Source organism: Neolamprologus multifasciatus, chromosome 7 (assembly GCF_963576455.1).
Source record: "Neolamprologus multifasciatus chromosome 7, fNeoMul1.2, whole genome shotgun sequence".
NCBI classification, from domain to species: domain Eukaryota; kingdom Metazoa; phylum Chordata; class Actinopteri; order Cichliformes; family Cichlidae; genus Neolamprologus; species Neolamprologus multifasciatus.
Window position 1 is genome coordinate 3,822,652 of NC_140445.1, and position 24,224 is coordinate 3,846,875.

Here is a 24,224-nt window from a genome sequence, read left to right on the forward strand (position 1 = left end):
AACAAGTGTTTTTATACCATCTATGGTCGCAGCATTAAATGGAGGCAATCAACTAACCAAGAATACTTTTACAGCAGCCTTGTTAAAATGCAATACAACTAAAATGATCAATTATACCAATAAACTGATATACTACATTGAAGATGATCATCTGAACCTCGTTAATGTCGAAAATAGACTTTCTTCAGCCTGTCGGCAGGACTTACTTCCAGTCTCTGGCGATGAAGTACTGCAGCTCCAGCAGTCTGTGCTCGCAGTCCTCCACCATCTTCTCAGTGTACAGATGTTCCATGAGACACGACAGGATCCTGCAGGATCAGGAAACAAACGCATTCACATGTCAGCCACACGGCGCAGCAGCTATAAGACCTTGAAAGGTTTTAAATTTGCTGGATCCCTCCACGAGGACTCACATGGGGTCGCCGCTGCGGATGTGTTTGCATGCGGTCTGGATGACGGACTCACAGGCCTCGTTAAGCGCCCGATCGATGCGGTAGTCGGCCCCGGGGTCGGCTTCCTGGATCAACGTTTGCAGCTGTGGACGGAAAAAATATCATAATAAAATCAAAAAGTGAGCGCAAGACATTGGGGCAGGTCAAACAGAGTTGTGTTCATGCAGGTAAATCTGTAAAGTGATATCTATGTAAATGTTTCTGTTACCATACAGTGAATATTATAAATGCCATCTCACCGCCTTCTGACAGCTGGGATCGATGGCGCCCATGTCTCCCCGGCCGACCCTCATTAGGCAGTGCAGCGTTCGTCCTTTGCGGTGCAGACCGGAGCAGTGACTCTCAATCTCACTGCGACAGTGCAGCACGATCTCAGGACTCAGAGAGAAATCCTCCATCAGCATCCGCCTGTAATCCATCATCTCACCCTGACACTCGCCGCTGACCACACGACCTGAAAAACACACACACACAGTAGCTGTGGTATCTTGTTTAAGCACAAAATATTCAAACACATTTCACAAAACAACTCGAGGAACCAACCTGGAAACTGACTTCTGAGGTTAAATGAAGCTAACCTTCTACCTTCACACAAACTCGACAGTTTTACTTTGTCTGCCTCAGACTATCTTCAGCAAAATAAACAGGAGCGGGTTCGCAGTGGAGAAAACAGAGCAATGACTGACATGTAATTGAGCTCTCAGTGGCCTCTGAGTGCCACACAAACAAAAAGGGACATTAATTAGTTGCCGGAGCCAAGAGCGACCGATAAAGGTCTGCTCACCTCGATGGACGGCTGACTCCAGACACAGCAGAAGGTAGGACAGGCGAGCCTCCCTCGCTCGGGGCATGCTGGTGTCCACGTTGCAGTGGTACTTCCTCAGGTCCGACTTGCAGGCTTTGGCCAGCGAGTAGCTGACCTTGTAGTCCTGAGCAATCAGCTTCTGTCTGGTGGTCAGCGCCTCGCGGCACTGATGACACACAACATAGACAAACACTTATTACACAACTGACTCATCGAGTCTGATTTTTAATCTTCAAGAAGGCCGTATCCATCACAATTTGTACACTTCATTGTTCTGTAACCATCATCACTATAAGACTTTTTCCCCCTCACATGGAGATGGAAAAGGTTCATTTTAAGTATTTTGTAGAGGAAAAAAAATCTCTATAAATAAGATCTGGACACAGTAAATGACACTCACCCTCTCAGACATGGAATCCTCAAACTTGTGATTGAAGAGGCATTTGTAAACTCTTCCTTCCCCAGCCAGAGTCTGGAAAAAAAGGGGGGGAAAGTTTTTTTTAAGGTGCTTTATTAATGTTAGGTAACAACTACAACTTCTCTTTATCCCATGTGACACAGAAGGCAGAAACTAACTAACCAACTATAGGCTTTATCAACAAACAGAAAGACTGAAGCTTAATCTTAAAAAGTAGAGCAGCTGAATCCAAACTGGGAGCTGGGATCGGAGCACGGGGGCCTGAAAGCTGAAGGCTCTACCTCAGCGGTCCCCAACCCCCGGGCCTCGGACTGGTACCGGGCCGTGAGAGTTGAGGCTCAGGTGTGAAATGTATAGTTTTTATCAGTTTTCAGCATTATTTTTTTTATTGTTTTTATCGTTTACTCGGTTTTCCTGGGTCTTTTCACGTGTGTTATGAATAAATTTTCTTTTTTTCGGTACCGGTACTAGTTTTATTTTGTTGTATTTATCCGCGACACATTAAAGGCCGGTCCGTGAAAATATTGTCGGGCATAAACCGGTCCGTGGCGCAAAAAAGGTTGGAGACCGCTGCCCTACCTCACATTCTAATTTTAAATGTCCCAGGAACCACAAACGAGCCTGCAGTCTGAGATAACTAACTATGACGTCTTTAACGTGAACTTTCAATTCAGTTCTGGAGTCAGTGAAAAGAAACCAACGTGGGAAAACTGCAATCTTTCTTTATAGTTTATCACTTTGGATCCACTGAAGAACTTTTTTTTTGAACGAGTAACAAATGAATAATGTCGTCCATCATAATATTTAATAATGTAGTTGGGTAGTTGATACTGTCAGGTTCCAGTAAAGTTCGTTTTAATTTGAATGTTCACAAAGTAATTTCTCCCTCACAGTTTAAAGGTTTGTCTTCTAACTTTCAAAGTAAATAAAAACATCTGGATTTTTCTGATCGTTAACCTCTCGTGCTAACGTCCTATAGTCTCGACTAATCTGCATATTCAGAGAAACACATTTTAGCTCATCTTGAAACAAAGGGACGTTAATTTAAGAAGACCCTAGTTGGATGGTACTTCAGCTTACAAATAACACAAATTTTGCAGTTTTTTTTAAATAGGATATAGAATATTTTAAAAAAGGTAGATCGGGAGAAGAGAACGTTAGAAAGTGTTTCCAGAATGTGACATTTAAGAGTTTTACTGATCAATTTAAAATAAATAAAAGAATCCTCTGAGCTCTAGAATAAAGGATTCTTACGTTTTCACAGAGGCGTTCTCTGTCGTCTCTGCAGGAGAAGTAGAGGTAGCGGTCCAGGTGGAAGTCGTCGGAGGAGAGCTCGGCGACTCTCATGATGGCCTTTTTACATTCCTCCCTGATGACGTGTGCCCCCGCCTGGTCCTCGGCTTCACGGACCAAACCTTTTTCCAAACAGGCGATCACCTCGCCCTGAGAGTGGACGTCCTGTGAGGAGGGCAAAGGTACCGCAGTTACTACTGCCGGTGTGGCTCAGCTCCGGTACGACAAGGATTCGTTTCCAGACAGCAGCTATTAACATTATTACTTCATTAGTACAGCAGATATCTACACTTTTTCCAGCTTTGTGCCCCAATATCATGAATTATTACAAGTGCAGCAGTTTCCTGCCTGTCAGGAACAGAAACAAGCATTCAATGGATGTTTGACCTTTTTTCTCATCATCTACCAGAGAAAACTTAAAAGAAATGCATTGTGGGTAAAGGCTCATATCAGTCAGTGGGAAAGGTGGGTGGTCAAAACAAGTTGGTGCATTTGAAACGTCGCCTTTATACTTATTCAAAGTTGACTGGAGTTGGTGTAAACTGAATTGAACAGCACCAGTTTATTTTTATTTATTCCATCTATTATGTAATGTGTCAAAGAGAACATGCACACCGGGTCATGCAGTTCTCAATCACACACGAACCTCATCTTCTTTGTCAGCTCTACAGATAAGCCAAGAAATGATATCAACAAGCTATCTACAAGAAGCCGGGCCGTCCTCATGGTGCAGCGAAGAGACAAAACATCTGTGTAACTTTGCTAAGGCCGCTCGTATAGTGAGATATCACCAAATACAGAGGTCAGCTGCAAAAAATAAATGAATTAAACACAGTTTCAGCGACTTTTTGTGAAAACGTTTGTTCTTTGTCAGCTAAATGCTCAGGAGGCTCAGGGTTTGCTTTCCCGTCCAAATCCACATCAACACCTCATCTATAAAACGATGGGTTTACTCGCTACTGCGTGCGCTCCTTTTCCTCAGCTTTTGCTCCCTCCTTTGTCTTTTAAGCCTGTGAGATCAAGGACTAGATAAGAGTCCACATGGGCTTTATCTTTTTATATTCAGGAATCTAGGAGAGTGCAAACAGTCGTTTTATCTCAATCTAGTTTTAACAGGTGGGAAAAAAAAATTCTGATTAATTTCACGAAGTAAAGAGCTGAAGCTTGATTTTAAAGTTTAACATCAAGTTAAAGCTGAGTTAATATCACATTTTCTCATTTTGAGAATCAGTTCATAAACAATCCTGCCTCGTGTCGTTTCAGTGTGCGAGAAGTTAAATAAAACGCCAACATGGTCTGTCCGATTCCCACTCAGAGCCACTGTGACAAATTTCTGATAATGAAACCAACTGCACTCCCGCCGACAGATAAATCAACCTCTCTGAGCTCTAATCGTGCCACCGTGATAATAAGTGTGTGTCTGAGGAGCTTATGGAGCTCTGCGGCAGGGAAACACGTTCAGTGGAAGATCGATTCGCTCTGCTCGCTGACAAGCTGCTACAAACTCCACTTTTCTCATTTGAGCTCAGTCCACTTTGAGTTTTATCTGCTCTCCGACCAAAATCCAGCAGGTCAGTAAGAATATGAGCAGCACTATAAACAATCTTCGATGTACAGCTACGGCGTAGTTAGACCATCTTCTCTGACACGTCGACACACCTCCAGAGAGGCCGCCATTTTTAAACCTCTGCTACAACTGTGCGATTTCCATTTGAAACATTCATCAAGTCGCGCACCACAAATTCACCCTCCAGCATCAGAAACACATCCTGAGGCATCTGGGAGCGCTCATTCAGCACCAACTACTTCAACTGTGGTGTGTGCAGCAGTCCATTTGGTGCTGCAGTTTCTTTGGACACATCAACATAAGATTCCTGACAAACAGCTATAATTTCTCCTGCAAGATCTTGTCTAATTCAACCAAATTTCTAACTAGAGATGGACCGATCCGATATTACGTATCGGTATCGGTCTGATACTGACCCAAATTACTGGATCGGATATCGGCAAGAAATAAAAAATGTAATCCGATCCATTAAATATCAAAAAAGCACCTCACAAAACTTGCTACACGGCGTAACTCGGCTCATAACCGTAGCACGTCGCAGCAGTGTGCATCACGTGATAGAGCGGCTGTGTGTATTTGTAGCCTCAAACCAGCATTTCATCTCCGAGGAAGTTTTCCCAGAGAGAAGTAAAGCAAGTGTGCAAGTTCATCTCTGAATGTCTGTAAAGCGTTAAGCTTAACAACAGATATATGGAGGGACTGCCTCTCTCTCTCCCTCTCCTGCTGCTACTTCAATCATGAAACTGCTTAATGATCAGCTGATCGGCTTTTCTGTCGCGAGTCCGTCTCTCTTCTTAGTTTTTGGCCCACTTCTCACCAGAAAGAGGAAACCAGCGGCTGAACAACAGCAGCACTATTAAGCTTGATAAGCTGTTGTTAGAATTTATTTAATATTACTTTCTACACCAGGATCTTTTTCTATGCAGCTGACGTAACTGTGCAGGGGCGGATCTAGCAAAGTTTAGCCAGGGGGGCCGAAAGGGCATGAACAGGGAAAAGGGGGCACAAAGACATACTTTTCTTTCTTATTCTCATTTAAAATGTCGAGCTTTTAATAAATAATTATCTGAATCTTACACCCAAATTTTAATCTGATGTAAAATGTATAGAAGTCCATTACTGTATATAGTAACTGTTAAGTCTAATATACCCTAGTAAGCTATACTACTTTTTCCTTTGGGAAGATACCATCTGTGCAGTCTGCAATTCTGCTGAAGAGAGATGTTGAATCTATTTAATTATTCTTGAAAAATAATTTATTTCTGTGCATTTTCCCCCTGCATCAAATTAAATTTGATTACATCGATTAAGCATCATGAGGTGGAGGGTGGTTCCCTATTTTTTTTTTTGCCTGGAGTTTGCAACCCTATTAGTTAGGTTGCTTAATATTTCTGCTAAGTACTCTTTAAAATACCAGAATAGGGAGGATGGAGCAGGTTTAAGTTTATTAGATTGATCAGTGTTGCTGATATTGTGTTCGTGTTATACGAACCTGCGACTAGAGCTCGCGTCAATATTTTCACTTTTTTGTATTGTATTGAATGTTTTCAATAATTATCACGATATAGGTTCACATTAGTATCCTAAGCAAGCACCTGTTGGGTACAAACTGAAAAAACAAGTTGAAATAAACATTAAAAACTAATAACATTCATTTTTAACAGCTCATATAAATTAAATACATGATTTCCCCCCAAAAGCAAACAAACAAATATGGCAGATTATTGGTTCGTAGGTATTGACTCAAGTTAATGGGCAATATAATAATGTGCAGAACATTACTGACTACAATCTCATCTTCTAAAAAAAAATAGAAGAAAAATAAAGTAGAGAATTATCTAATCAGGCAAATGTTCTGAATACAAACCCATTATTCATACATCTAACAACATGAGTGTAAATAAGAGCCAAAAACAACGAGTCAGCGACGCAGATGTTACTCCACCTGCTCCAAAGCACATCAGCTGCCTCTCCACCAATAACCAACCAGCACTCGTCAAACACAACAAGCTTCTTCCTCTGAAGTCCGACATCCCTTCTCCTCACCTTCTCTCCGGTGCTGATGCTGCCACATTTCAGCGCGTTGATGTCATCGCGACACTTGTCCATGAAGCCGCAGATCAGCCGGTAGTCGCTGAAAACAATGGTGGTCATCTTGGTGATGTACTGGTTGCACTGGTAGTCGGTGATGTTGCCACGGTGATCTACGAGGCAGGAAACCAGGTAACCTTTCCCCAGCTCCTCCGCGGCACATTCTTTAATCTGAATGGAGAAAAGCGAAGGCGACACTTCGGTGAGAGCTGAAACATAAACCTGCCTTTAAAAGCACCTCGTGTCACCTGTCCAGAACACCAAGGTCTGAACACTTCTGATTAACTCAGCTTTATTTTTACACTTGAATGTACCAATGTCCTTTTTCCTACAAAAATCTAGAAATTGTGATTTTCATTGAAAAAAATAAATACATTTTTAAAAGTTCTCTATTTGTATCTGTGCGCTTTTCTTCGTGCTACCTGGTACTGCACTCCAATCGTTTTTAGATTTGGACCTTTTACTGTAATTTATGCTAAAGATTTACATTGGTGAGGTTTGGTGAAATTTTATGATCTATGATTTTGACCCAAAGCACAGAGACTGACGAGCAGACGATGAAAAAAAAAAAGTGGATTCACACATTTGCCTTCGTTTGAGTCCACTGATTGGCTGGACTCATCGAGCGACGCCTCGTTCACGAAAATCAAAACTGCCATTTTTGAAACCCGGCAACACACCGCGCTCCCCGAGTCTGACGGAAAGCCACAGACTGAGCAGCAGGGATATCGTCAACGTCCACCTATGTTGTAGCGTTCGTGTCACATACTAATTACGTCATAGGACGCTCGGCAGCGTTGCTATGACGACCACTCACATTACGTGTTACTCGATTGTAAGTGAAAACCTGCCGATCCGAGTAGGTACTAATCTGGAAAAACGGCTTTAACCCTTTAAGACCTACCATAGAACCAAGTCCGCCAGAGCTTATCTTTATATTTTTAGATGCTGTGGAGCCATTTTTGGGAGCATTTCAAGTTGCTATACATCAGTACAACCATTATAGCCCAAATTTTAATAATATGTCTGCATTAAGTGCATAGTAATTACATAAATTGCAAAAAAGTGCAATAAAATACAAAAAAATTTAAATCGTTTGTTTTTTTAACATATATTTCTAGTTAGAGAAATTTAAGAGGCTTATCCCTCAAAACTGTAAATACAAAAAAGTTGCACAAAATAGTTTCCCACCACAGGAAATTTATTTTGAGTGTCTTCATAGTTTTATTTTTGAGATACACCAATTTTTATACACTGCAGGAAAAACGAAAATAAATATAATGCAAATTTGCAAAAAAGCAGCATATGCATCAAAATAAACTATTTCCAGCAGTGCAATATGAGTCCTAAGCATCCCAGAAACTATTCAGAAAAGCATAAAGTCAAACATACTTTTAAAAACACCATTATAGGCTTATAATGCCCCGAAGGTAAAAAACTAAATTTTCCGCGAAAATGACATCACTTCCGGTTTCTGGCAAGTAATGGCGGAAATGCGATAGTTCGCGCTGACGTCTATTCCAACGTAGGAAATGTTATGAACAGCTGATCGGATCGGCAAAGCGTGTTTCTGGAATATTATGTTTTTGTTGCTGCAAGTGCTTTTTATGCAGTTTTTGCAAAGCTATATGTGGAAGGAAACTGTGACCGAGGACAAGCTGATGGCATAAGATGTAAGTACAACTCCTCCGGTTTCATATGCAAAATAGATTATTGTGCTAGCTCACGTGGTTCCAGTTCTGCAGGGATTTAAAAATAGTAACACAAAACAGAGCATGCCCGCTCTGACCGGTTTTAAAGGGTTAATGACTTAACTGGTCAATAAAGGTTACACTGACTAACTCCGCCACCTTGTAGTATTACACATCAGTACCGACCAGCCCCGGCCCCGATTCCGCTGACATCTCTTCGATATTTTGGACATAAAAACTGGCTGCGGTTTCTTAACATCGTGCTAACAGCTCTACTTCCTGATTTTAAACTCTACTCCAAAATCACAGCTGTCTTAAAACTTCTAAATTTGCCAGTTTATCTGATGTTCTTTTAACCGTTTGGAGGCTTGAATGAAGATTGTCAAGTTGAGCTGCAGAGATTTGTTTTTAGCGACTGACCTCAGAGATGGTCGTCTTGCAGACCTCCACCGCTACAGACTCAAACTTTGGGTCTGTGGTCAGGTTCAGCTTATAGTTCCACAGCAGCTGGGGAGAGAAGATACGAGGTATGACAATTACACCAATAAGGACAGAGTGGAGGAAAAAAACCCAAGAAAGAAAAACAGGACAAATAAAAAAAACAACAACATTTTAACATGTCAATCATTTTATATTATAAAGTCTTTCTGTTATTTAATGTGAAACTTCTGGATAGCGGGGAAAAATATGCAGTAGTACCGATGTTGGCTATCGGTTGCTTATATTAATCATTACAAAACTTGTGCATACTTTTAGTGGAAAATCATTGCATCATAAAATTATAAGACATCATAGTGCATGCTAGGAGGTGGAGTGTGAGGGTAGAGAGAGAAGAAGAAAAACCACTTACATGGTTGCAATCTGCAGCGATTTCAGAGTCCTGAAAGAGAAAGAGAAAAAAAAAGTTTAGCTTCTTCAGAAAGTTTAATTATTGGGTCTGAATATTTGAGACTAAACAGAGAGGACACCTAATTACTTAAATTTAGCAATCTATAACATCCCATAATCCACTGCAGTCTTGTGTGTTGTGGGATGGTGCGTTCAGGCATTCAGCTTCTTGCTTCGGTGCGGTCACCGAGGCATTTTCCTGCAGCTCTGCTCTGACCCGAGGTGACCCCTCCCCCGACTTCCTGCCCCCGCCCTCGACCAGAGGAAAACTCACTGTGTGGGTCTGTGAAATAACAGCTCTGCAGATGACCAAAGACTTTCTGACCATTTACCACATGGCAGCCACAGTCAGCTAGGAATAAACTGCCAGTGTGTTTGTGTGCTCTTTTTACAACGTATTTTACACACTGGTGTGACAATGCTCTTCACAAAAACAGTGCAGTGCGAAGCGGGGGAGGGGGAGACGGTACACGATAGTACGGCTGAGTTTTAAAGGAGGACTCCGTTTGTAAATGGGAACCAGGCTGACGCAAAACAGCAGGACGAGAAAAACAAGCAGCATCTACAAACTGACACCAATTAAAACAAAGCTAAGTGAGAGCGATCTCCCTCCCTCCCCCTCTCTCACATCGCCGAGTTCAGTCCCCAGAGGGGGGAAAGATGGATGAGGCTACGGTGACATCACCCGCTGCTTTCTGGAGGCTCATTTGGACGGCTGAGATGAGCATTATCGCCAGCGCAGGGTTAATGCTCGTCTCGTGAGGAGAAAAATGACTGAAACCACGCTGGTTGCTGCCTTGTCAGCCGTGCTGTTAGCCATTTATCACACCGTGTTTGCCCTTAAAATACACGTTTTAAAGCAGCCCACACATGCCACTTTTCTACTTTGTATTTTTTTGGTAAATCAGATTGGAGATACAGGGAATGATATGTGGCGATCCTAAATACCGCATTACTTTGGACGTCTGACCTCTTCAAGGTCAAATAAGGTCAAACTTTCATAAAAAATTTTAACCCTTTTTAAACGACTGTACCTCTGTTACCCTCTCTGGTAGAGACAAAATTAAACTGGTTTCAGAAGGAAGTGAAAACGAGCTTTTCGGGGATACTCGGCGTATCACAGTAACGCAAACCATTCACAACGTACTGCAGTCTGAACAAAGGCAGAAAAATCCCCTCTGCCGAGATGTGCGGTTCACATAAAGGGTTCAAGTTAAACTGCCTTTGTTTGTATTGTCAGCATTTAGGAAACGACTGTGGTATATGACAAATCCAAATATCACATTACAGTTTGCATCCAAATATGTCACATGTGATCTCACTTTTACATTTCATATCTGCCTTTGTTTCATGTTAAACCCCAAACGTGCTCCATCTTTAAATAAAGTATTACCAAGATCAAAGTCTCAAAGTGCTACTGTTCTCATTTTTACAGCACTAAAGTTTAAAGGAAAACAGAAAACAAAATGAATATATACAAAATTAAAGTAAATATTGCCCAGAGAGTACATGATTTTCTTTAAATCTATATCCATAAAGATCTTTTTGTTTTGGACACAACAGAACGATGTAAGCGCTTACAGTTCTTGTTGTCAGATCATAATAGTGCATGCAAGCAGCTGAGTTTAACTTGTCTATATGTTATGAATGCTGCCAAACTAGAAAGGAAAGAACATAGTTTAGTTTAATATTTCTCGTCGTTGCAGCTGCTCAGTCATCCAGGTCGTGGCAGTCTTGTGAAGTCACCCTGAAGCAGTCCAGCTGCCTTCTTTTTTTGAGCCCTTAAGACTTCAATATTTCTCCCACTTCCTGACCGTCAGTGCTTTGTTGGAAAGTTGAGTGTGTCAACATACAGCAGTACAAAGCTGGGTGGAGAAACCTGGAGGGAGTTGGACAGCCACATCAAACACTGCTGGACTTTTGTTTTTCCACTTTTCTCCCTCCATTTCTAGCCTACAGGAAAAAAAACCCTCATTTGCACGCGCTCAGTCCAAAGGTGGAGCGAACAGCTACGCATCCCATCACACTGTTGCAGAACAAAATGTGAGTCATGTGGACATTTGCGCAGCTTTATCTCTGGATCTGATCGCTTCAAAAAGCCAAATGAATCCCGATTGTTCCATGAATCCATCTCTGAGTTTGCAGACTCGCTGAACACGCATTACAACTGTGATCTAACACCAGAGTAAATAAACCTCTCCCTCCTCAGACACACCCATTCACATATTTCAGATGTTCAGCTTTTTGTTTGCCAGCTTTAAGGCTCCGCTCGCCAAATGTGAGCAATCTCCTAAAGCTGCCTTCCCATTTAACAGCTGCAGCTAAATTAAACTTAATCAGCTCTCCTCCTTTTGTCTTGGGGAAGCTGGTGTGAGGCTGAGCTATAATTGGAAATGGGTGAGAGGAAAAGACAGGAGAAAAATGACATCATGTGAGAGAAAAGGAGAATCCGGAGGGGGGACAAGGCCATTTCTGACACCTCAGTTATTTAGCTTTAAATATAGACAACAGGGGGGAGGAAAGTAGTCTGTTTACTGGAAACAAGAAAAAAATAATGTTTAACTAAAACTCAACACATTTGCATACACAAGAATCAGCAAAAGCAGGCTGTGCGTGAAGAAAGCGCAGCAGGAGAAAGTGTTACAAACGAAACCCTTCAGTGGACGTGAGCCAACCAAGAAGAAAGCAAACAGATCGAAACAGTCAGCCTGAGCAAACAAGAAACTGCATCCTGTAAGCTGTGTGTGGTGGGTTTTTATTGGCCAGTTAAAGATTAACCAGTGCAAACAACCACTTTAAAGCTTTAGCTTCTTCTCTCACATTTTTAAACAGGCTATCTGCAGAGGATGTGCACTCTTTTTTTTGTCTAGACCAAACAGGCAGTCAGAGAGTGTGACTGCGTTACCACCATCTCCAATTTCACACACTGACACCTCATCACACAGTGAGGAGCTTTGAAAAACAGGAAATTGCACCTATTAAAATTCTCTTTGTCATGCTTCAGCCATAACTGTTGAAGAATTAGTTTTTAAATTATATTCCAAAAGACAGAATAACACCACAGTATTTACACAAAACTTGGTTCTTTTGCATTTACGCAGACCTCAGGAGTGTCACGTGAAACCTCATCACCAGTAGGGCTGCTCGATTATGGCAAAAATGATAATCACAATTATTTTCACTGAAATTGAGATCTCGATTATTTGACGATATTTATTTAACAATAACAATGTGTTGAATAATGACTTTAAAGATTGTCAAAAAATAATATAAAATAGTGCAAATACTGATAACAGTGCAAATGTTTGCAATATAAAAAATAAATGAAAAATGTAAACATCTATGTTTAGTGAACTTTGCAGTGTTGCTCTGTGGTGCAGCTACGACACTGCAGCAAAGTTTACACACTGTCTACTTGATCCACGTCTGACTCCACAAACCCACAATGTTTCCACACCACTGAAGTTTTTTTTACCTCTTTTCAACCAACAGCAGTCACTCTCCTCTCCAAATAACTTCTGCTTAGCTTTCCGAGCTTCCCTCGGGTCCTCTTAATCAGCGGTCCCCAACCCCCGGGCCTCGGACTGGTACCGGTCCGTGAGTCGTTTGGTACCGGGCCGCGAGAGTTGAGGCTCAGGTGTGAAATGTATAGTTTTCAGGGTTTTCAGCGTTATTTTGTTATCGTTTTTATCGTTTACTCGGTTTTCCTTGGTCTTTTCATGTATGTTAGGAATAAATCTTCTTTTTTTCGGTACCGGTACTAGTTTTATTTTGTTGTATTTATCCGCGACACCTTAAAGGCCGGTCCATGAAAATATTGCCGGGCATAAACCGGTCCGTGGCGCAAAAAAGGTTGGAGACCGCTGCTCTTAATTGTTGTGACGCGTGTTCGAAATGCAGAGAGGTGCGCTCGATTTGCCACACGGAGCAGCGCGAGAGTAAAGGCTAATAATCGGCTCAGTCATTTAATGATCGTTGAAAGCCCAGATCGTAATCGTGATTAAAATTCGATTAATTGAGCAGCCCTAATCACCAGTAAAACTGTAAATATTGACCAAAATGAAAATCATCATCACTCTCATTAAGAAGAAAAGGAAAAAAGTTTCAGAGTCGTCCTTTTCTGTCACCAGAGAAGATCATTTAGCCATTTAGATCAGCTGTGTTGGATCGAGGACACATCTCAAACCTGCAGGACACCGGCCCTCGAGGCCTGGAGTTGGCCACCCCTGGTTTACAGCTATGCGATTGGTCACAGCTACATTTTTAAACATCACAATGATCCCAAACACACTGTCAATGGAGTATACCTGGATAAAATTGCAAAGTGGAACAGTCATGGATAGGCCTTCCCAGAGCCTGGACCTCAACAATATTAAAGCACTATGTGGGATCATTTTGACAGAGAACAGAACAAAAGCCAGCATCCAAAAAAAAAAAAGGATGTCCTTTAAGAAGCCTGGAGAAGTATTCATAAACACTGCTTAAAGAACAGGAAACTTTAGCCTCATGTGACTTCAAACTTTTTATCCAAATAGTCATTCTAGTGTTGACAGGAGGTGACTGCCATTATTTCATGCTAAGCACTGTTGTTGGATAAGAAATACACAAAGTATGTAAGTGAGAATGGCTTTATTGTGAATCTGGTTGCATTTAAATGTCATTCATGTGACCACAGAAAGTAGGAGAGAAGCCAACAGATGTTATTGTTGGCCGCATTAGCTGCTTACGCTAAACACATATCGTTCTCTCTTCCTGTCATGTTGTCTTGAGCTGAAATAAACCCACCGTAGCTGATGGGAGGGGGCGGGGGGCAGCAAAACCATACAGCTGTAAAGGAAATCCAAAAGTAAACGATGAAACAAGAGCACCAAGTCATCCTTTTTTTTAAATTTTGATTTTAAATAAACTGCGCAGCCCCGTCGCTTCATTATATTTGTCATAAAGCACGTGGCAGAGGCTCCCTCATAAACCCCAACATTCATCACGTCTACTTAAATATGACATCCTAATGCAGACAACAGTAGGAAACCGCAAAGCTTCTGATAACAAGCAGAGTGCTCGCTGCCGACACATGCACGCGTACGTTCATAAAGATATTATCACTGTTGGTGTGAACACAACAGTAGGAAATATCATTTTTAGACAAATGTCAACGCTGAACCTGAAAGGAGCGTCGCACAAACACCGGATGATGTTTCTTAGCAACCTTTTTCCTTCTTCTTGGCTGAGGAACAAAATATCCACACAAAGTAAAACCTGCCCGCTTTGTTCGGGATAATCAAAGATCAGATTAAAGTCGCTGCACAGAGGCGGTAATTCAGTTTCACAGATGCTGAGGTATCAATGCTTTATTTGCCACTTACAGACCAGCTCCAAGAACATCGGTGAACTTTATTCCATTGGTCTGCTTTTTATTTGTGTTGCATTATAAAGCCCTGGAAGTACATGATATCTAAATCAGATAAAGATAGCAGTACTGTTAGGCCAATTATTGGGGCCAATATTCAGCATTTTTCTACTTATTGATATTAAATCGACATTCCATCTTCGGCTGCATATCCAGGTCCACGCAGACACACCCACAGCTACCTCAGCCATTTATCTCCAGCTATTCTGGGTGGAGGACAAGGTGTTCCCAAACCAGGCAAGAGATTTAATCTCACCAGCATGTCCTGGATCCACCCTGGAGCCTCCTCCCAGTAGAATATGCCAGAAACACACCTGGGAGATACCCGAGTCAGACCCCAGCTACCAGTACTGGCTCTAACTTTGACGTCAAGCTGACGACGTTGTTGTATCTGCCAGTATCTGAACGTAGTGTTCACACAAAGTAAAACCTGCACGCTTTGTTGAGGATAATCAAAGATCAGATTAAAGTAGCTGCACAGAGGCGGTAATTCAGTTTCAGAGATGCTGAGGTATCACTGCTTTATTTGCTTTATTTACTTGTGTTGTGCCACCACAGTTGGGTTAAAGACGCAAGTGTTTTACCGTTGTTTAAATGATATGTCAGTATGGAAGATGAATGGTTCAAAGATTATTAAAGGGGGAAATATTGTAACAGTTCTATAAATTAGATTTTATGGAAAGAAACACAAACTTCTCTCTGACGTGAGGACAGGACAGTGGACAGCTCTGTAGTACAGTGTTTGCATCACTGCTGATAAAATCTAATCCTGACAATAATTTTTTTTTTTAATTAATAAATTCAAAAATGCACTGATTGGATTCTGTGGAGCTTCTGATCTTTGCCAACTCATCAAACACACCAATCCAGTTGTAAACACAGTTCCTGCAGCCTTAATGTGCTAATTAGTAATTATGGAGCTGGGCGGAGGAACAAGACGAGGCTCAGCGGACAGGCCGGAGCAGAGCCTTCGCTCTCTGGGGCCTCCGCCCTCTGGACTCCCTCTGCACCACGTACACAAAACCACCAGCAGCAGCAGCCCTGACAGCGGGCAGGACGGAGACACAAAAATGCAGCGAGTCTAAAAGCAGCTCTCAATCTCACTCTCACACCTGCAGAGTGCCAGCTGGGCCTTACACACATGATGTGGGCAGGCTACAGGGCATGCACAGTAGGCGTAGAGAGGCAAGATATCAGAACCCCCCTCCACCGCTGTCACCGCCCCCAAAAAAGCTCGTTCTGACTGCGTTCATCTCATAGCGTGAAAACAGCAGAACTGAGAGTCACTGAGGTTTCGGGAGGCCGACTTCCCCTCCTGTCATTTGCTTTGTCCGCTCAGCGGAGTGAGAACGGGGCAAAAATATCCCTGCAAGAAATGACAAAGTCTATCACAATAACCCAGCTGACCAAAGAGGGTGGATCCTTGATATGCCCTCATATTTACAGCACAAACTGTGCTGAACCAAAACTGATTTGTTTGCGGTTTTTAAAGAGATTAAATTTGTTTTTCAGCCCTGAAAATCTCATGTAGATACCTCCTGTCCTTATGAAGCTATGAGTGTTCAAACATGATAGAAACAAATAAACGGCACCAAATATGTGAAGGTAAAATTTTGCATTTTGCTTCTGATTCCAAGGGGGACGGGTAGCACTAGAGCAGGGCGATATGACCAAAAATATTTATCACGATATACATTTGAAAATTTGCGATAATGATATAACTGACGATATAATTGACACGAGACAAAATACTTTACAACTCCACAACTTTATTAGTGCAAAAAACCCCATCAATGTATTTTCACTTAAACAAGCAGCTGTTTTTTATGTGCATTAAAGTTATATAAAAATGTAACAGTGCAAATTCTTTGCTGACAGTTTAACCAAAAGGCATTTCAAGTGGAAATTGACCGACATATCCTGAGCATAACCATGTATAATATCCACAAAACTTAAAGAGGTTATACACACACAATACGGTAATATTATGTTGAAGCACAGTACGTATCACTCCTCGAGGCTCCGCCTACGATAGCCGTAATGCTCCGACAATCCATCAAACGGTGCGGCTTCGTAGCTTAGCAAAGTCGTACTGAAACATCTGACAGATTTTCGAGCACCGTGTACATAAAATCGTCTCAAGGTCAGTAAGCACAACCAGAGTTCATACATAAGAAACACGGGATCATAAGGGGCTCTGTCGACTTTCAGAAAAATCAAAGCATTGATTTTAAGTGCGCCGTATTTTCCAAACAACACGGTAATAACGACGGCCCGCTAGCATGCTCTACCAAAAATAGTGCTTTGTTGTGTATCTGACGGACGAAAGCTAAACCAGTTCCACCACTGAAGTTGCAGCATTTTTACAAACCAGTTCTGGTTCATCCGTTTCATTCAACGATCTGCTTTCGCTCTCCTCATTCTGCGTCGCCGCCATGTGCGTATGTAAACAAAGGCACTGCGCATGCGCGTTTTACCCATATTCTATCGCGATATTTCATTTTCCTATCGTTGCCCAAAATTACACCGGTATTACCGTGAACGGTATGATATAGCCCAGCCCTAGGTAGCACTCACTGATCTTTCATGATAGTACTGTGTTAATGCCCCAAAGCCTGCAGTATTTTATGTCTTTATGCTTACTTTTTAATCTCTGAAACTTAGGTCAATCACTTAATGATTTTCTCCCTTTTCCCTGTTAAACTGCAAAAATACTGCAGTAGTAAACATGTAAGGCCCAACAAGCTTCCTATTTTACAGTGAATCAAACATCTTGTACAGCAACAGTGGGGAAATTTAGGCCTAAAAATAACATTTTCTACACAAGTAAACCTCCATAAACTGTCTTAGCCCACAGATGGAGTTCTGAGCATTAATTTGACAAAAACAACCCCCACCCACTCCAAAACAGAAGAAGTGAAGAACCAATCAGCTGCTCCAGATGCACAAAGAAATTATTCCAAGCAAAGATGGGTATTAACACTCACAGGAAGTCAGAGCAAACAAAACAAAAGACTTCAGCTGAGATCAAACAAGCGTCAAATCCTCTGACTGTGCGAGTTTGTCTTTTTCCACCCGCTACACACAAACTGTTTCATCTATCACATTAATTTAAGTCATGACCTTAAACACTGTTCTCAGTGACATTAAAAAGGAATGGAAATGTCTTGATGCAAATTAAATAAAATCCTCCGGAAATCGCTGCAGATGGCGCCGAGACAAAATATCAAAATATCATCAACCTGCCGCCACTTAGAACAGCGAGGGCTCGTTTTCCTTCCTTCCTCACTTCTCGTGTCGTTCTCATCTCTTCTCTTTTTACTTATTTTTAAACACGTTTTAAAATTTCTGGTATTTCTTAACATACTTTTACATTTCTGTCTGAAAACGTTAAGAAAGTGCTATCCATAAAATTTTCGATTCTTTTATTATTTCGAAACGAGGAGCAATCTGACATTTTGTTCTGTCAGAAAAGAGTCAAAAGCCAAAAGATAAACAGGAGTAAAAGGTTCAACTCTGAATTTTTCACTTTTTTTTCTTGAAAACTGACCAGAAACAATTACTAACCTGGTTATGGGGTAATTTATGCCCAGGGTCTAAAACCCCAAAAGAGATTATTTGCAGTGAAAAGCAGCCCTTTAAAGAAGCTAGAACTGGAACATTTTTACATGTAAATGGCCTTAACAGTAGATGAGTAACAAGAAGACAACAATACCGCAGCCTTCTGGGTGAATGCACGCCATCTGTACTGACACTCAATATTAAAACGCCTTCATAAATTCATTTTTTACCATCTCCTAAATCCTGTCCACTTAAAAATCTACCTATAAGCAGCTCACTGCCCTACATTTTTCATAAGCAGGCTACAGACAAAGGATTTCAGGATGACTTTAACAGCCGAGAGGACGCAGTCTTGTGATTGTGAGTAAGCAGATAATGGGCACAGCGAGAGGACCCGTCTTAGCTGCTCTAAGCTGCTGTTGTGGCGTACAGAGAGAGGCCTCTGTCTGCTGCAGATCTGCTGAAGACAAACAGCTAATGAGCTTAACTGAGAGAGCGAGCCAGAAGCTGCCACGCCAACAGGTCTCTCATAAGGAGCTGTCGAACGAGCTTAAACAAAGCAGCTGAAGTACACATTCCTGAAAACAACTCTCTCTGGAACACATCTGGATGAAGATGAATAAAAGCGACCATGAACGTGACTCGGTGCTAACAGTCTCCCAAATCAACCTGAAGTAGTTCAACTACATCAACCTGATTAAGTTTAAACCCTCTGCTGCACCACTGGCAGCAAAGCTAAAGATCTCATTTATTAAAGATATTTTTAATGTGCATATATTTTTTATGATAACCAGTAAGATTTCTAAAAATAATGAACATTTAAGAGGCAATTTTCTTGGTTTTATGAGTTTTATAAATGATTCAGACTCATTAGAGACTGTAAAACGTTCAATAGAATATATAATCACATTTTGATTGCTTGCTTTACGAAAAATGTGTCAAATGTGCCCAAGAATTACAGACCCAACTGTAAATAACTTCATTATTACAGAAGATGAGTATTAGGGAAAGTTTAATTAGGATGTCGCTTCAGCTGCACTAAAATAAAGAAGGACGAACAGACTGAACAGGGCAGCACCTACATTTTCAAACCGACCACACAGCTCCAACACCTTTCATGTTTGTCGAGCCGTCCGACCTCTGCCTCCAATTGCATCAGACCTACGGCCGCTCTCCTTCATCCACGGTTCGCCCTTCTCCACCTCTTACCTCCTCCGGCCTGAAATCACCCCCTGACTGAATATTTAACCGATCCAACATTTATTTATATCTGACATCAATCTGATCCCAGCTCAAAAAGCTCGACTGAGCATCGCGACAACAGACCAGTCGATTCAAATCAATTCTATGTTGATGTTATTTTTATACTTTTTTATTATTGAATTATTTGGGGGGGATTTGTGACAGCAATGATAAAAAAAGTGATATTTGTGAGGTAAATGTTTCTGCATTAATGTCCTTCAGAAATCAAAATGTAGGTGGTAACATAAACAAATAGTGATGCTTGACTTGGAGTTGTGTTTACATCTAAATTTCCACATGTTCATGTAGCTTTTCCATTTGTTCAGGCTGGTACTTCTCCAGCACGACTATAATAATGTGCTCATGCACTGATCGATGCGAGGATACAAGGAAAGGAAACAAGGACAGTGAGAGGCTCTCACACTGAGCTGAAAAGAGACCTGAGAGCTGTGCTATTTACCATTCTACTAATAAAAATAAATGCGTATTCTCAGATGCTTCGTTTTTTACAGTGGTGTACACAGTCAGGCTCCATGCAGAGGAACAAATATCTTTGTGAAGGCAAAGCTCTGGATTTACTGATTATCTTCCTACTCTCTACGGCCACGAGCTGTGGGTAAAGACTAAAAGGATGAGACAGAGGACACAAGCAGCTGGAATGAGTTTCCTCTGAAGGGTGTCTGGTACTCAGTATGACAAGGTACACAAAGGCAAGATATCCATATTTTTAACTGGACTTGAAAATAATGTATTGGTAGATCTCCAGTTAAGTTAATTTCATAGGTGAATAGGTTCGCAAATTAGGGCCTCGTGCCTTACAGCTGCAGCATGTCCACTGTAATGAATAGTTCTTATGCCCCTTTTGCAAAATGCTTTAAATTATGTACAATCAGAGCCAACAACTGCCTGGAAAGTGAAAATACATTATAAAGTTAAAAAGCTCATTACTTTTTTTCTGCATATTGTTTTATAAAGGCATACAGCTTCCTCTCAGAATGAAAGAGGGATTTATTTGCAGGACATAAACAGCCGTGGTAAGATGCCCACATTTTCTCAAAGACCAAAGATGAGGAGATTTATTATTTATCCTAATTTTACTAAAACTATCATCCTACAGTCTGTCCATAATGGCAATGTGTTGCTCTGATTAGACATCTATGCAGCTAGTCAAACCAGGTACATTCCCTGTTTAACCAGGCCAGTCATTAAAGTCATCAGATGTACATAATTCCAGCCACTGTGATAATCTAAAAGAAAACCTTTCTTACAGAGTTTTATTAACTGTTTTGTTATCTTCATATTGATACACACATATAAAAATATATATACTTTTTAATTTATTTCTATTAGAACTAAAGATAACATCACAATTTAATATCTCACTGTACTGTAAAGCATTTTTGGGTTCCTTTTCAGCACAAGCTTCCTCTGCTACTGCAAGAGTACGAAGGTTAGATTTAGATGACTTCTACTGTAATTAAATTACTGTAACTGTGCACATCTAAGAACATCCCAACATAAAACGCTGCCTCTTGTGGTCAAAGCTGAAATAACACTTCCAGGGGGTAATTACAAAAGGTACCTTTAACAGCGCCAAGTCAACACTCACAACCCCAAAACCACAGAGAATAACGGGGCTGCACAGAGAGGCCACCAACAGCCTTCCCCAGGGGGGAAACCATCAGACAAAATAAGTCCCAACACGTCAGTCTGTCTCACATCGATCTTTAACACATAACAACCGAACACTAGGTGGACAACACCCCTATCAATCATCATCGGGGTCTGAAATTAAAAGTCAAAAAGCTTAAAATCACCCAGCAGCAGGTTTGGTAACGTTATCTGGGTTAGCATCTCGCCAAGGCTACCAGAGCTAGCGACAACTGCTGCCGAACAGTTAACAGCTTTAATGTAAAGTCACTCGGTTTAAAAAGTTACCCGGTTACCCATCTGTCCACGCCAGAGTGCCGCTGGGTTTCTGCGGACTGTTATACCAGCAAAGGAGCATTTTTCTTTGATAATTTGACATTTAACCGCTAGCTAATCCGAAACATACGCGGTGTTTTAACTACTCCGTAGAGCACCAACAATCCACCAGTTTTAGCCCAATATTAAATCCATATAGGTACTCTGATCCAAGTTTATAGTTAATCTGTGTCGGTAATATATTCAGATAAATTCGGCCTGTTAATAGTCCAACTTTTATTTAAATGGTAACCAGTTTCTTTTTTTCTTATCCACGTCTCACTTTTCCAATTTGAAGCATTCAGTTGAGACACAGTTCCTTGCATTCCTGGCACTGTAGCACACCGAATTGAAAACTAAACTTCAACGACTATGAAAATGTTTTGAGTCCTCTCATGCACTGGGTGTTACATTAAAAACGATACAAAAAATCATAAATTGCTGTAATTTTGCCTGGCGTTTGGCGTGACGTTGTCTGGTTGCTAGCAGCTAGCTTTAGCTCGTTCTGAAGGCACACCCTGCCTCTTTCTCCAGGATTAAAGCTACCATTCCCGCGAATATACCTCTTTCCTGTCCTGGAGACACTCCAACACCGCCAGGTTGTTGTTCCAGGAGTGTTTGGGGCAAAGCCGGGTCAGGTCGTCTCTGCACACCGCCTCCTCAGCCAACTTCCAGCCGGTAGAGCGCCTCCGAGACAGCGAGGCCCCGGCGCCTTGGTTCCTCTCCTCGACTCCAGGGTTCCCCGCAGCGGCCCCCAGACCTCCGACTGGGTTCTGCATTTTATCGACACCGGCAATAAGTTTGGAAATAGCTTTGTTTTGAGCTTGAATCGGATGTACAAACAAAAAGATGCACATCAAGAGCAGGAGCAGAGGAACACGTATGCAGTCCGCCATCTTCACAGAGCCAGTCAGCCTGCTGCTGCCTTCAGGAGCTGTCGGAAATATGGGAACTGAGGATAAAGTTCCAGACAGATTGTTTTCTTCTAGTGAATAGTTCATCAATATTTAATAAGTCCTCGTGTGTTCATGCTGTGAGTCATCCAGCCATGGAAATGACTCTTCCCGGCATTCTTTATCATATTAGTTTAGTGTAAAGTTTAACCTTTTATAAAGTTAATTAGTTAAATTAAAACCTGTGAACACTGTGTGAAAACTTGATGTCTAACATCATACAGTGTGGTTCAGAGCAGTTCAGTTACTACTGTTCCAGTTTAATTGGTGAGATCTGTTTACACCTCCCAGTCCGGATTAAAGCTGCACATTTGGTCATGTTTCCTCTGCCTGGAAGTATGTTATGATTAAAGACCTTTCAGTCACAAGACTGCTGCATTTGTTAAGCTCACAATAACTTATTTGATTTCAAATTCATATGCGTGACTTTAAAGCCGGGTGCTACTAATGTTGTGACGTGCAGAGTATCAGCCTGAGAACGGAGATGGATCCAGGCTGTTTTCAGGGGATGCTTTTTAATTCAGGAAAGAACACAACACGACTGTCTCAGTCACGTGTGAACGTGAAACACACATGTAATGGTAAATTTGGAGCACTTTCAACTGATTCATGTCTTAAAATGAAAGTGTTATATTGGATGTTATGGAAATAAATAATTGTAATGGGTATTTTCATAGCAGACTTTTCGAAGTGTGCATTGAAACAGAAACAAAACCTCAGTGTTTCTCAAATATCATTAAATATCATCAGCTCCGCATTTTCAGCCCTCAGGAGATGTATGGTGGATCTCTTTATTAACAGAACTCTTCTTCTTTTAGCTGCTCCGTTTAAAGGTCACCATATACGATCATCTGCCTCCATTTTACCCTATCCCTGTGCTAAGGATAGCGACACAGCGACTCCTTTAAGGTAAACACATAAAAAATCAACTAATTAGAAATGATAAGCTTAAGCCGGTAATTCAAAATAATTAAAGAATAATTAAACAATTAGAGTAGGAATTTCTAGTAAAATGCTAGTCGCAGAGGTTGTTTTTTTAAAATGTTGTTTTCTTATTACATGCACCTTTAATAACAACTGAAAACATGTAAAAATTACAAGCTGTGGTACTGCACACAAGAAACCACTTAAACTTAAGTGATGTCCCACCCACGATCAATCAAGCCCTGAGTTCAGACAGGATATTTTTTAATAAGAAAGTTAAGATTTTAGGAAAAAGACAAAGATAAACAGAAGTCAAACGTGCATTGAAATGATGTTGCATGCCTGTTGTGTGGTGTTAGTTCAGCAGGCATTACACACACGCAGGTAGGAACAGAGGATTACGGGAGATAACTCCTTTCTTTATTTTTATTTTTCTTCTTTTTAAATACCACAACCAGAACAACACACTCACTAGCGCCCTCTAGCGCTTCTGGTAAATGCATCTACAGAACAAATGCAACTAGAAAGTGCATTTTCTGAAGAAACTGCAGTGTGAATGCTTGAATCTGAATGTATGCACTGAAATGAATTAATTGCTGAATTTTAAATTAAAAAGTTTGAATGAAATAAAAAACAAAACAAAAAACAGAATTTAACCTGAAAACAAAAGTGCAGAACTTATAATAGCTGACGTTTACACAGAAAAAGTTGGAAAATAGCTGAAAATGTTTTAAATGTAAATTAGAAAAACCTAAGTAATGAGAAAAGGAAATTTAGAGTCAGAAAACATCTGAATGAATATTAAAAGTTCATACTCTTTGAATCACTGAATGACTAAAATGTGATCCCTCCACTTGGATCCACACAGTTTAAAAAGTTTACATCTCTGAGCTTTCAAAGACACGGTGTTGGAAAGAGAAGAATGATGGCTACGTTTTGAGGGTAAAATGATGGCTGTAGAGCAAAC

The 24,224-nt window shown here is 41.1% G+C and overlaps 1 protein-coding gene across 5 annotated transcripts in view; it reads right to left on the reverse strand.

Annotated features, from left to right (window-relative positions):
- Positions 1–22,322, reverse strand: part of LOC146513500 (Golgi apparatus protein 1-like) — a 45,649-nt gene extending 23,327 nt beyond the window's left edge. For 3 of the 5 annotated variants that reach the window (XM_085166806.1, XM_085166804.1, XM_085166803.1), the window contains exons 1-10: positions 21,944–22,322; positions 9,168–9,197; positions 8,738–8,824; positions 6,582–6,797; positions 2,930–3,133; positions 1,658–1,729; positions 1,237–1,423; positions 692–906; positions 414–535; positions 207–308 (exon numbers count right to left, since the gene is read on the reverse strand). In XM_085166806.1, the coding sequence (XP_085022932.1) occupies positions 207–308; positions 414–535; positions 692–906; positions 1,237–1,423; positions 1,658–1,729; positions 2,930–3,133; positions 6,582–6,797; positions 8,738–8,824; positions 9,168–9,197; positions 21,944–22,276 (1,568 nt within the window). In that variant the 5' untranslated portion in view covers positions 22,277–22,322. The remainder of the gene's footprint in view (positions 1–206; positions 309–413; positions 536–691; positions 907–1,236; positions 1,424–1,657; positions 1,730–2,929; positions 3,134–6,581; positions 6,798–8,737; positions 8,825–9,167; positions 9,198–21,943) is intronic. The other 2 variants (XM_085166805.1, XM_085166807.1) reach the window with 1 other exon arrangement.
- Between the last annotated feature and the right edge of the window lie 1,902 nt (positions 22,323–24,224).